This window comes from Pelophylax lessonae, assembly GCF_965119305.1.
Source record: "Pelophylax lessonae genome assembly, chromosome: 2".
Classification (NCBI taxonomy): Eukaryota; Metazoa; Chordata; class Amphibia; order Anura; family Ranidae; genus Pelophylax; species Pelophylax lessonae.
In genome coordinates, this window is record NC_138769.1 from 39,103,604 (window position 1) to 39,117,244 (window position 13,641).

General features: G+C 44.7%; 1 protein-coding gene across 1 annotated transcript in view; it reads left to right on the forward strand.

The window, feature by feature from the left end:
* The first annotated feature begins 567 nt into the window (after positions 1-567).
* Positions 568-13,641, forward strand: part of LOC309545724 (cell surface glycoprotein CD200 receptor 1-A-like) — a 108,923-nt gene continuing 95,849 nt past the window's right edge. The window contains exon 1 of the mRNA XM_082245059.1: positions 568-706. Within this exon, the coding sequence (XP_082101185.1) occupies positions 655-706 (52 nt within the window). The 5' untranslated portion in view covers positions 568-654. The remainder of the gene's footprint in view (positions 707-13,641) is intronic.

A 13,641-nucleotide genomic window follows, 5' to 3' on the forward strand; every position in this document is an offset into this window, starting at 1 on the left:
TATAAGAAAGTCTCCTGTTCTCTTTGTATTGCATTGTATCGCCGTACCTGTATGGCAATTCGTGCAGCCGAGTGAGCCTGCCACAGTATATCTGCGACGGGCGGTCAGCAAGTGGTTAAAAGGATGCAGGCCCTGCAATTTTCCTCATTAGAGCCCTGCAGGTACAGCAGCTGATTGATAATTATGAAACCACACCCATTAGATTCACTTTCCCACATGGACACAGAGGAACAAACAGAGAATTCTTCAGAATAACAAAAGGTCGGAATCTGCAACAATGTTTGTTATAATCCTTGTAATGTACAGAGATCACCCAGAGGGGAATGTTTTCTTCTCAACAAAAGTGGAGTTACTCTTTAAGGTTTCATCATTGGTAAATGTACTATAGATTTTTTTTTTTTTTGGTACACAAGTCAGTGTCATTTGTATGTTTATTTTATCTGCTGATCTTTTAATAACCTGGTTTTGTCTGCTCTGAAACTTCTATAGATAGATAACAGGAAGTTTAAGTGAAGAGTGTTAAAGTAAGACGGTCTACAGCAGAGAGAGTGTAAAGTTCAGCGGACGCTGAGTTGGACTGACCATGGAAAACAAAGGAAGACGTTATTTCTTTAATCCTCGGCATTAATCCTGAATACATTATCTACAAGCAATATGATTGTTCCTCTCCTGACATTGTGTATTTGTGGGTACGCTCTTTCAAATGGTAAGTTTACTTAAACTTTATATCATATGAGAAATCCCCACACCAAGTAGTGTATGGGTGTGAATGGAGGCTTAAAGGGCTGTTCCATTTACTGATGTTTTGAGTGTCAGCCTGTGGGTTTAATAAATGCAAGTGTTTTTTTTTTTTTTTATTTCAGCCCTAAGTGCCCATTCACACTACTGCGACTTGTCAGGCGACTGGTCAGCCTGACAAGTTGCGGTCCATTGTGTGCTACGGGAACCGTTCTAATAGTCGCTCCGACTTAGAAAATAGTTCCTGTACTACTTTGGGGCGACATCGGAGCGACTTGCATTGACATTCATTATATGAAGTCCGTGCAAGTCGCGCCGGAGTCGCGGTGCACGCGACTTCACAGGTTGCCCCCGAAGTCGTGCCGCGGTAGTGTGAACTGGCACTAAATATCACTTGACCTCCGGAAAATGTACCCCAATTTATGACCAGGTCATTTTATTTTTGATACAGTACTGCGTTACTTTGACAATTTTGTGGTCATGTACATAAATTAAATTTAAGTCCTTTTTTTCCCACAAATAGAGATTTCTTTTTGTGGTAACCTCTGCAGTTTTTATTTTTTGAGCTATAAACAAAAAAAAGAGCGACAAGTTTGAAAAAAAAAATAACTAAATAATATATATAAATATATATATATATATATATATATATATATATATATATATATATATATATATATATATATATATACACACACACACACACATATATATATCTATCTATCTACACACACACACATGTATATATATATATATATATATATTTATTTTTTTGCCCCCTTAATGACCATGTCATTTTTTTTTTTTTTTTTTGATTCGGCACTGCGATACTTTAACGGACATTTGCGTGGTCGTGCGGTGCTGTACCCAAATAAAATTGATCTTTTTCCCCCACAAATAGAGCTTTTTTTTGGTGGTATTTGATCACCTGTGCAATTTTTTTATTTTTTGCACTATAAACAAAAAAAGGGCGACATTTCTGGAAAAAAAAAAAACTTTTTCACATTCTGCTAAATAACATTTCCAATAAAAAAATTGCAAAAATCTAAATTTTTCATCCTGTTAGGCCAATTTGTATTCTGCTACATATTTTTAGTAAAATAAATTCAAATAAGTGTATATTGATTGGTTTGCGCAAAAGTTATTGCGTCTACAAACTAGGAAAAAGATTTATGGCATTTTATATTTATTTATTTTTTTTTTTTTACTAGTAATGGCAATGATCTGCGATTTTTAGGGTGACTGTGACATTGCAGCAGACAGATCAGACACCTAACTGACATTTCTGACACTTTTGAAGGAACCAGTGACATTACTACAGTAACCAGTTCTGGACCAGAAGGATTTGCCCCCTTAATGACAAGGTCATTTTTTTAAGCACTGTGTTAATTTACTGGACAACTGTGCGGTCATGCGACACAGTAACCAAATAAAATTGATGATCTTTTTTTCCCCACCAACAGAGCTTTCTTTTGGTGGCATTTGATCACCTTTTTATTTTTTGCGCTATAAACAAAAAAAGAGCGACAATTTTGAAAAATATATATATATTTATTTCACATTTTGCTATATAACATTCCCACAAAAAAATAGTAAAAATTAATTTTTTTCATCATTTTAGGCCAATTTGTATTCTGCTACATATTTTTGGTAAAAAGAAAGTCCCAATAAGCATATTATAATGACACTGGCAGGGAAGGGGTTAACACCAGGGGTGATCAAAGGGTTAAGTGTGAGCCAGGGGGTGCTTTCTAACTGTGGGGGATGGGCTTGTGAAATGATCATAGAGACCTGTGATTCTATATAGAAGGATCACAGGCGCTCTGTGATCATTTCAGAGAGAAGAATGATCAGCTGTGTTTAGAATAGCTGACCGTTCTTCTCTCTCAGTGGGGAGCGATCGCAGGTGCCCGATGGCAATCGCAGCCTCCAGTCCCATGGATCAGCATCCCCACTGCCTGGTGGGGGCGGGAGCACGCCGCCGGAGGCACGCGCTGACCCCCCAGCACCAGGTGTAACTGGCGTAGGGCTACGTTGGTTCGCGCAGGAGAGGCATTAAGTGTCCATTCACACTACCGCGACTTGTCAGGCGACTTGTCAGCCTGACAAGTCGCGGTCCGTCGTGGTCCATTGTGTGCTACGGGAACTGTTCTAATAGGAGCGACACAAGTCGCTCCGACTTAGAAAAAGGTTCCTGTACTACTTCAGGGCGACCTGGAGCGACTTGCATAGACATTCATTATATGCAAGTCGCGCCGAAGTCGCGGTGCACGCGACTTCACAGGTCGCCCCCGAAGTCGTGCCGCGTTAGTGTGAACTGGCACTTAATGTGCGGCAGGTGGTCTTAAAGCAGGTAATCAGTGATAATAATATGCACTGTTACTGTATTAATGACACTGGCAGGGAAGGGGTTAACATCAGGGGCGATCAAAGGGTTAAGTGTGTCACTAGGGGGTGCTTTCTAACTGTGTGGGGGATGGACTCACTAGATGAACACAGAGATCCGTGTTCCTAAATAGCAGGAACACAGGATCACTGACAGAACAGCGGTCTGCCTTGTTTACATCGGCAGACCGCCGTTCTGTCTCTCTGGGGAGTGATCGCGGGTGGCCGCAGGACATCACGTATGCCTGACCCGCTAATTGGCTCCTCCCCTGGCCAATCAGCACCCTGGCTATTTTGCCTGCAATAACATGCAGGTACGTCGTTTCGCGCAATAGAGCTGACCAGGCGCAGTACTGTGTATGTACTCCGACCAGTTGGCAAGTGGTTAAATAGTTGAATGGGTAAATACTAGAACAACTGTCAGCTTTTTACTGTTACCTGGGGCTCCACTGGAGAGATTTCTCCTAATTTCCTGTCCCAGTGACAATGGTATTACCATACAGGAAGTTAGGAAAACCCTGCAATGTGACAAAAACATATTGTTTAGTAGAGGAGGGGGAATGCTAAAGCAGCCTTTTTCAACTGTAGGGGTGCCTTGAGGTTTATTCAGGGGTGCCTTGGCAAAATGCCTAAAAATTGCCCAAAAATTGTATACAAGCCAGTGTGTGGATGGAACTGTCTTTTAGTTGCACAAAGCCACAGGCTTTCATTCTGCACCATTACAATCTTCATGCTGCCGGCTTCCTAAAAGCCAATTACATCATCAGTGGATAAGGAAGATGTCAGTTGCCTGCATTGCATCCTTGTTTGACCCTCCCCTGCCCCTCTCCATCAGTGCTGGGGGTCACATTAGCGGAGTGAGGGAGAAGAGAAACATTGGAATACTGGTCAGTACCATTCTGCAAACGTTTTTTGCTTTGGAAGAATAAATCACCTCTAACCTTTGGTTTCCTGCGTGAGTTGATGTTGCTGCATTATTTTTATTTTTAAATCTTTTTTTAAAGACATACAGTATGGGTAATGTGAATTCCTCTCAGAGGATAATAGCCTCTGAGGAGGTGGTCCCTTAGGTGGAAAATGTGTGTTTGAACCTTTTTTATTTATTTTTTCCCTCACTAAACTTAAGGATATTGGGGTGAGGATTTTGTAATTTAAATATACAAACTCGATTCCAAAAAAGTTGGGACACTGTACAAATTGTGAATAAAAACAGAATGCAATGATGTGAAAGTTTAAAATTTCAATATTTTATTCAGAATACAACATAGATGACATATCAAATGTTTAAACTGAGAAAATGTATCATTTTAAAGGAAAAATAAGTTTATTTTAAATTTCATGGCATCAACACATCTCAAAAAAGTTGGGACAAGGCCATGTTTACCACTGTGTGGCCTCCTCTCTTCTTTTTATAACAGTCTGCAAACGTCTGGGGACTGAGGAGACAAGTTGCTGAAGTTTAGGAATAGGAATGTTGTCCCATTCTTGTCTAATACAGGCTTCTAGTTGCTCAACTGTCTTAGGTCTTCTTTGTTTCATCTTCCTCTTTATGATGCGCCAAAGTTTTCTATGGGTGAAAGATCTGGACTGCAGGCTGGCCATTTCATTACCCGGATCCTTCTTCTACGCAGCCATGATGTTGTAATTGATGCAGTATGTGGTCTGGCATTGTCATGTTGGAAAATGCAAGGTCTTCCCTGAAAGAGACGACGTCTGGATGGGAGCATATGTTGTTCTAGAACTTGGATATACCTTTCAGCATTGATGGTGCCTTTCCAGATGTGTAAGCTGCCCATGCCACACGCACTCATGTAACCCCATACCATCAGAGATGCAGGCTTCTGAACTGAGCGCTCATAACAACGTTGGTTGTCCTTGTCCTCTTTAGTCCGGATGACATGGTGTCCCAGTTTTCCAAAAAGAACTTCAAATTTTGATTCGTCTGACCACAGAACAGTTTTCCACTTTGCCACAGACCATTTTAAATGAGCCCTGGCCCAGAGAAAATGCCTGCGCTTCTGGATCATGCTTAGATATGGCTTCTTTTTTTGCCTATAGAGTTTTAGTCGGCAACGGCGAATGGCACGGTGGATTGTGTTCACCGACAATGTTTTCTGGAAGTATTCCTGAGCCCATGTTGTGATTTCCATTACAGTAGCATTCCTGTATGGGATGCAGTGCCGTCGAAGGGCCCGAAGATCACCGCCATCCAGTATGGTTTTCCGACCTTGACCCTTACACACAGAGATTGTTCCAGATTCCAGATATGTACTGTAGATGATGAGAACTTCAAACTCTTTGCAATTTTTCTCTGAGAAACTCCTTTCTGATATTGCTCCACTATTTTTCACCGTAGCATTGGGGGAATTGGTGATCCTCTGCCCATCTTAACTTCTGAGAGACACTGCCACTCTGAGAGGCTCTTTTTATACCCAATCATGTTACCAATTGACCGAATAAGTGTCATATTGGTCCTCCAGCTGTTCCCTATATGTACATTTAACTTTTCCGGCCTCTTATTGCTACCTGCCCCAACTTTTTTAGAATGTGTAGCTCTCATGAAATCCAAAATGAGCCAATATTTGGCATGACATTATAAAAATGTCTCACTTTCAACATTTGATATGTTATCTATATTATATTGTGAATAAAATATAATTTTATGAGATTTGTAAATTAGTCCATTCCTTTTTCACTCACAATTTGTACAGTGTCCCGACTTTTTTTTGAATTGCGTTTGTATATATATATATATATATATATATATATATATATATATATATATATAATAGTTATAGTAATGTAGTACTACTCCCTTGGGAGCTACTGGTTACAGGTTCCCCTGGGTTACCATTAGCAACAGCACGACAGTTCAACACTTTCCAAGGGATTTTGGCTCAGTCAGGAAACAGTCCAGTAGCTTTGGTTTTTGTGTTTTTATTGAGAACTTGGATAGGAAAAAGGGAATGTGTGGGATATTCCAACTTATATTATGGTGCCTCAGGCCAAAGGGTGGGACTTTAAGGGCAAGTGATCAGGTACACAAGTTTGTACATAAAAACACGGATACATTTATTAAATGAATATACATAAATCAAGAGAACACATAAATTTGGGTTGATAAGTGTTCGGGTTAAGGCCCAAAGGTGAAAAGGTAGAAAAGGAGATTCAAGTGAATATGTGACAAGCGTGAGTATGGTGACATTAATATGGATGTTCTCTCTGTTTTTCCTTGCTTGGGGGCTTTATGTGTTCTCTTGATTTATGTATATTAATTTAATAAATTTATCCGTGTTTTTATGTACACACTTGTGTACCTGATCACTTGCCCTTAAAGTCCCACCCTTTGGCCTGAGGCACCATAATATCCCCCTACTATATACAGGGACGGAGGCAACCTTTACTACCACAAGCTTTCTAGAGATCAAACCATACCCCCCTACTCCAACTTATATACAGTGCATTGCGAAAGTATTCGGCCCCCTTAAACCTTTCGACCTTTTGCCACATTTCAGGCTTCAAACATAAAGATATAAAAATATAATTTTTTATGAAGAATCAACAACAAGTGGGACACAATCATGAAGTGGAACAAAATTTATTGGATATTTCAAACTTTTTTAACAAATAAAAAAATGAAAAATTGGGCATGCAAAATTATTCAGCCCCCTTAAGTTAATACTTTGTAGCGCCACCTTTTGCTGCAATTACAGCTGTAAGTCGCTTGGGGTATGTCTCTATCAGTTTTGCACATCGAGAGACTGAAATTTTTGCCCATTCCTCCTTGCAAAACAGCTCAAGCTCAGTGAGGTTGGATGGAAAGTGTTTGTGAACAGCAGTTTTCAGTTCTTTCCACAGATTCTCAATTGGATTCAGGTCTGGATTTTGACTTGGCCATTCTAACACCTGGATATGTTTATTTGTGAACCATTCCATTGTAGATTTTGCTTTATGTTTTGGATCATTCTCTTGTTGGAAGACAAATCTCCGTCCCAGTATCAGATCTTTTGCAGACTCCATCAGGTTTTCTTCCAGAATGGTCCTGTATTTGGCTCCATCCATCTTCCCATCAATTTTAACCATCTTCCCTGTCCCTGCTGAAGAAAAGCAGGCCCAAACCATGATGCTGCCACCACCATGTTTGACAGTGGGGACGGTGTGTTCAGGGTGATGAGCTGTGTTGCTTTTACGCCAAACAAAGTTTAGCATTGTTACCAAAAAGTTTGATTTTGGTTTCATCTGACCAGAGCACCTTCTTCCACATGTTTGGTGTGTCTCCCAGGTGGCTTGTGGCAAACTTTAAATGACACTTTTTATGGATATCTTTAAGAAATGGCTTTTTTCTTGCCACTCTATCATAAAGGCCAGATTTGTGCAGTATGCGACTGATTGTTGTCCTATGGACAGAGTCTCCCCCCCCCCTCAGCTGTAGATCTCTGCAGTTCATCCAGGGTGATCATGGGCCTCTTGGCTGCATCTCTGATCAGTCTTCTCCTTGTATGAGCTGAAAGTTTAGAGGGACGGCCAGGTCTTTGTAGATTTGCAATGGTCTGATACTCCTTCCATTTCAATATTATCGCTTGCACAATGCTCCTTGGGATGTTTAAAGCTTGGGAAATCTTTTTGTATCCAAATCCGGCTTTAAACTTCTCCACAACAGTATCTCGGACCTGCCTGGTGTGTTCCTTGTTCTTCATGATGCTCTCTGCGCTTTAAATGGACCTCTGAGACTATCACAGTGCAGGTGCATTTATACGGAGACTTGATTACACACAGGTGGATTCTATTTATCATCATTAGTCATTTAGGTCAACATTGGATCATTCAGAGATCCTCACTGAACTTCTGGAGAGAGTTTGCTGCACTGAAAGTAAAGGGGCTGAATAATTTTGCACACCCAATTTTTCAGTTTTTCATTTGTTAACAAAGTTTGAAATATCCAATAAATTTCGTTCCACTTCATGATTGTGTCCCACTTGTTGTTGATTCTTCACAAAAAATTACAGTTTTATATCTTTATGTTTGAAGCCTGAAATGTGGCAAAAGGTCGAAAAGTTCAAGGGGGCCGAATACTTTCGCAATGCACTATAACTGTGCACAATTAGCTGGGACGACTGAATAATGCGGAGTTTGGCAAGGCCGCTGCTTCACCTTGTCAGTAGCAGTGAAGTAGTAAGAAATGAACTGTCTGAGGTAAACTGTACTGTATCGCAGAACAATCTTCAGGGCCCTTCCTGGCACCCCCTTTGTTCCTAATCTTCAGGGTCAACTACACGTAACCCCCTTTACTGTTGCACTTCCTGTGTGAGCTAGCTCCTTGATCCTCTGACTTCTCTGGAGTGGTCCCCCTTCCTGGGAAGACCCTTAGGCAAACCACCTGGTACTCATGGACATTGTTTTTCACGAGAGACTCTGCCAGCAGCTCCACTGTCAGCTCTACTGGATCTTCTGCAGCTCAGCTCCACACCTGGTTCACTAGGCCGACCCCCTAAGACCACCTTCCTCACACACTGCAGGAGGAGAGACAGCCGTCCACCTCCTCCTGGGACTCTGCCTCCCCCCAAAAAACGCCCCGTCAATCCTAGGATGCATTGCAGGAATGCCCTCCCACTGGGACTGCCATAAAACATGATGTGTCACTAGCTGGGTTTTCTTCACTGTACAACAAGCTCCCTCATTGGATACAGTGGGGACACTCCCTCAGACCCAGTGAATCACACCTGGGAACACAACAGGCAACCTAATAGATCAGGCTCCCCTGATAAGCAGAAGGAACAATAGATGCTTTTACCTAGCACCTACCTGGGAAGGTGCTACAGTAATATTTATATCTATATATATCTGTATATATATGTGTGTGTAGTTTTTACATTTTAGAATGGGGTGCCCAAAGACTGTCTATAATTTTAGAGGGTGACTATTGTAGTTTTCCCCTAATTTTTTGTCTAGTGAATGCATTGTCATCAGGAGGACATGAAATAAAGGGAAATCTCTCTAAGGCTCGATTCACACCTATGCATGTTTGCTTTTGAGCATTTCTGTGGGGGTTTTTTGCTGTGCTTTCCACTTTTTTTTACCACGATTTTGCCTTTGCGTTTTTTATGCTTGCTTTGGGGAAAATTTGTTGTTGGCCACTGGCCAGATTTAAAAATGCAAAACGTAAATCGCAGCACTACATGCTTTTCTGCAGCTTCTCCATTGAAGTCTATTAAACCAAAAAAGCACTGTTTTACATTATACATTTTATTTTTACAATTATTTTTTTTAATTTAGCTCTCAGCAGCGGAAGCCTTAACAACCATTTCACTGTGCACTTGGCAGACGAACATCCCGCTAAGTGCCAAGAAAGTTCAGGTGTTAGGCGATTGCCTGAATGGGCGATGTTTAGGCCATACTTATGCTCGGCCCAAACCATTCACCCATCCCTAGTGGTGTCTGAACACTGTAATGCCTCACAGCTACTCTTGCTGGGCACAGGCACAGGCCCTGCTGTTTCAAATTAGAAACCAAAATTGAAATTACATGCACCTGCGATACAGATGCAGAAAAATTGGGCCTTGGGTGTTGGTGGTGCCATAAACCAAAAATGTGATCTCTAGCAAATTCAATCAGTTACATCAGCATCAGGGGCTTGACAGCTGCTGTTGATCTAGAACGGATTAATTTTGATAAATGTCAGCCGGTCAACGGAGTCTGTGGACAGAGGCACACTTTTATCCGCCACAAAACCTCCAGCAGCACTGAATGTCCATTCGGAAAGCATACTGGAATCAGGACAGACCAGTAGCTCGATTGCATATTGAGTAAGTTCTGGCCAGTGGTCCATCTTCAAGACCCAGTAACCAAGTGGATGCTCAGTTGGAAAGGTCTCCAAGTCTGCTCTTGCCCCTAGATAATCCTGCACCATACGCTGCAGACGCTGCAGATGGTTGCTTGAACCTAATAGCCCTGGGCGCTGAGGCCTAAAGAATTTTTTAAAGGCATCAGTCAGCCGGCTGCTTCTCCACTGCTCCTTCTTTGACCAAATGAAGCCTCAGAAACACGTTGTCCAGGAAATGGTAACCTCCCAGTGTCTGGAAAGGTGTTACACAATTTTTTCTTCAAAGCGTCCTCAAAATGTTTCATCCTCTGCTCCCTCTGCGAAGGCAGGATGAGCTCTGCAACTTTACCCTTGTAACGTGGATCAAGAAGGGTTGCCAACCAGTAATTATTCCTCTCCTTGATACCACAAATCCTCGGGTCCTTTTGCAGGCTTTGAAGCATCAGGGAGCCCATGCAGCGTAAATTTGAGGAGGCATGAAATTCCTCTGGGTCACTAAGGATGACATTGTCAGGAGCAACCTCTCCCCAGCCACGTACAACTCCTGGGGTTTCTGGGGAATGAAGACTATCCCTTAAAGACTGCTGTATGTTATCCTCTTCATCCATGCTGCCACAATCCTCCTCCTCTTCCTCCTTTGTGCTCTCTGGACCTGCCTTTAAATGCCCTGTCCATTATTTTACAAAGCATGTGCTCCAGCAGGAAGACTAGAGGGACAGTGTCACTGATGCATGCATCATTGCGGCTCACCATCCTTGTTGCCTCCTCAAATGGTGACAGGACAGTGCATGCATCCTTTATCAGCAGCCACTGGCATGGCGAAAAGAAGCCAAGCATCTATGCGCCATACTTACACAGGTACTCATTTATGGCCCTCTGTTGTGTGTGCAGCCGCCGCAGCATTGCCAATGTTGAGTTCCACCTGGTGGGCACGTCGCAAATGAGGCGATTGGTGGGCAGGTTGAATTCCCGTTGAATGTCAGCCAGCCAAGCACTGGCATTGTAGGATCTCCAGAAATGGCCCCAGACTTTTCTGGCCTGCCTCAGAAGATCTTGTAAGCCCAGGTACCCATTCAAGAAACGCTGCACCACCAAATTCAGGACATGTGCCAAGCATGGAACATGTGTCAAATGTCCCTGTCACATGGTAGAGAGAAGGTTGGTGCCATTGTCGCATACAACCATTCCTGCCTCAAGCTGCCATGGCGTCAACCACCTCTGAGCCTGCCCCTGCAGAGCTGACAGGATCTCTGCCCCAGTGTGGCTCCTGTCCCCTAGACAGACCAACTGAAGCACTGCATGACATCTTTTAGCCTAGCTGCTTGCATGCCCCTTGAGCGCTTAGGGAGCACTGCTGGTTCAGATGACAATTCAGCAGAAGAGGCCATAGATTAAGAATTGGAGGAGGGGGTGGAGCAGACAGATGTGGCAGAATCACCACTAGCTTTTTGGAGGCATGGTGGCGGAACAAGCTTCAGCACTGAACCCTGTCCTGCATCCTTTACAGCTGCCAGCAGAGTTACCCAGTGCGCTGTGAAGGAAATGTAATGTCCCTGACCATGCCTGCTGGACCATGAGTCAGTAGTAATGTGAACGTTCCTACTGACCACTCTGTCCAACAAAGCCACAACAATCAGGGCCGATCCTGGGCGGGTTCACGGGGTTCACCGCACCCAGGCGCCGCAAGCTGAGGCGGGGGAGGGGCGCCGAAGCTCCAGTGGCACTGAGTCCTCTCCTCCTCCAGCGGCGTACACAGACCAGCGCTGTGACACAGGGGAGAGACTAGCTGCGGCGCCGGTCTGTCCTCTCCTCCTCCAGAGGTGTACCCAGGGCCGGCGCTGTGACACTGGGGAGAGGCGAGCTGCGGGCTGTCAGAGTGCCCCCCCTCCCCCTCCCTTATTAGTGCGGGAGAAGAGAGAGCGGCCGGTGTCTCTCACATGCTTTAGTCCACGCCTATTCTGTCTCCATTGGCCACAGCGGAGGGCCAATCAGAAGATCCACATGCAGCACTATGGACAGGGCTCCACCCCTCTGCACTCGGCTCCTCCCCCAGGAGCCTGTAGTGAGCCTAATGTCTGAGGCTGTCCCATGATGTGTCCTCATTCTGTAGCCTGACAAAAGTAAGTGTCCCCAGACAGGGGAGATACTGTAATGTAAAGAAAGACTGTAGTGTGTGAGCAGACTGGGGGGTATTTAGGGGGGTGTGATCAGAGTGGGGTGGGATATCTAGGTGGGGGGGTATCTAGGTGGTGTGTTTAGAGTGTGGTGGGTATCTGGAGGGGGGGGTGGTCAGAGTGAGGGGGTATCTAAGGGGGTGTGATCAGCGTGGGGGTGGGTATATGAGGGGAGTTTTCAGAGTATGGGGGGTATCTGGGGGCTGTGATCAGAGTGGGGGGGGGGTATTTGGGGGGTGTGATCAGAGTGGGGGCTGGTATATGAGGGGTGTTTTCAGAGTAGGGGGTATCTGAGCATGTGATCAGAGTGGGGATATCTGGAGGTGTGCGATAAGGATGAAGGAGTATCTGGGGGGGGGGGCGTGATCAGAGTAGGGGGTATGATCAGAGTGGGGGGTAGCTGGGGGGCGTGTTCAGAGTGAGGGTATCTGGGCGTGTGATCAGGGTGGGGGTATCTGGATGTGTTTGTGATCCGGATGGTGGGGTATCTGGGGGGTGTGATCAGAGTGGGGGGTATCTGAGCGTGTGGTCAGGGTGGGGGGTAGGCTGCATTTGGTGGGCACTGTTAAGGCTCCATTTGGTGGGCTGTGGTAATCTGCATTTGGTGGGCTGTGGTAATCTGCATTTGGTGGGCTCTGGTAATCTGCATTTGGTGGGCTCTGGTAGGCTGCATTTGGTGGGCTCTGGTAAGCTGCATTTGGTGGGCACTGGTAGGCTGCATTTGGTGGGCACTGATAAGGCTGCATTTGGTGGGCACTGGAAGGCTGCATTTGGTGGGCTCTGGTAAGCCACATTTGGTGGGCACTGATAAGGCTGCATTTGGTTGGCACTGGTAGGCTGCATTTGGTGGGCACTGGTAAGCTGCATTTGGTGGGCACTGGTAAGCTGCATTTTGTGGGGACTGGTAAGCTGCATTTGGTGGGCACTGGTAGGCTGCATTTGGTGGGCACTGATAAGGCTGCATTTGGTGGGCTCTGGTAAGCTGCATTTGGTGGGCACTGGTAGGCTGCATTTGGTGGGCACTGATAAGGCTGCATTTGGTGGGCACTGGAAGGCTGCATTTGGTGGGCTCTGGTAAGCCACATTTGGTGGGCACTGATAAGGCTGCATTTGGTTGGCACTGGTAGGCTGCATTTGGTGGGCACTGGTAAGCTGCATTTGGTGGGCACTGGTAAGCTGCATTTTGTGGGGACTGGTAAGCTGCATTTGGTGGGCACTGGTAGGCTGCATTTGGTGGGCACTGATAAGGCTGCATTTGGTGGGCACTGGAAGGCTGCATTTGGTGGACACTGATAAGGCTGCATTTGGTGGACACTGATAAGGCTGCATTTGGTGGGCTCTGGTAAGCCACATTTGGTGGGCACTGATAAGGCTGCATTTGGTGGGCACTGGTAGGCTGCATTTGGTGGGCACTGGTAAGCCACATTTGGTGGGCACTGATAAGGCTGCATTTGGTGGGCACTGGTAGGCTGCATTTGGTGGGCACTGGTAAGCTGCATTTGGTGGGCACTGGTAAGCTGCATT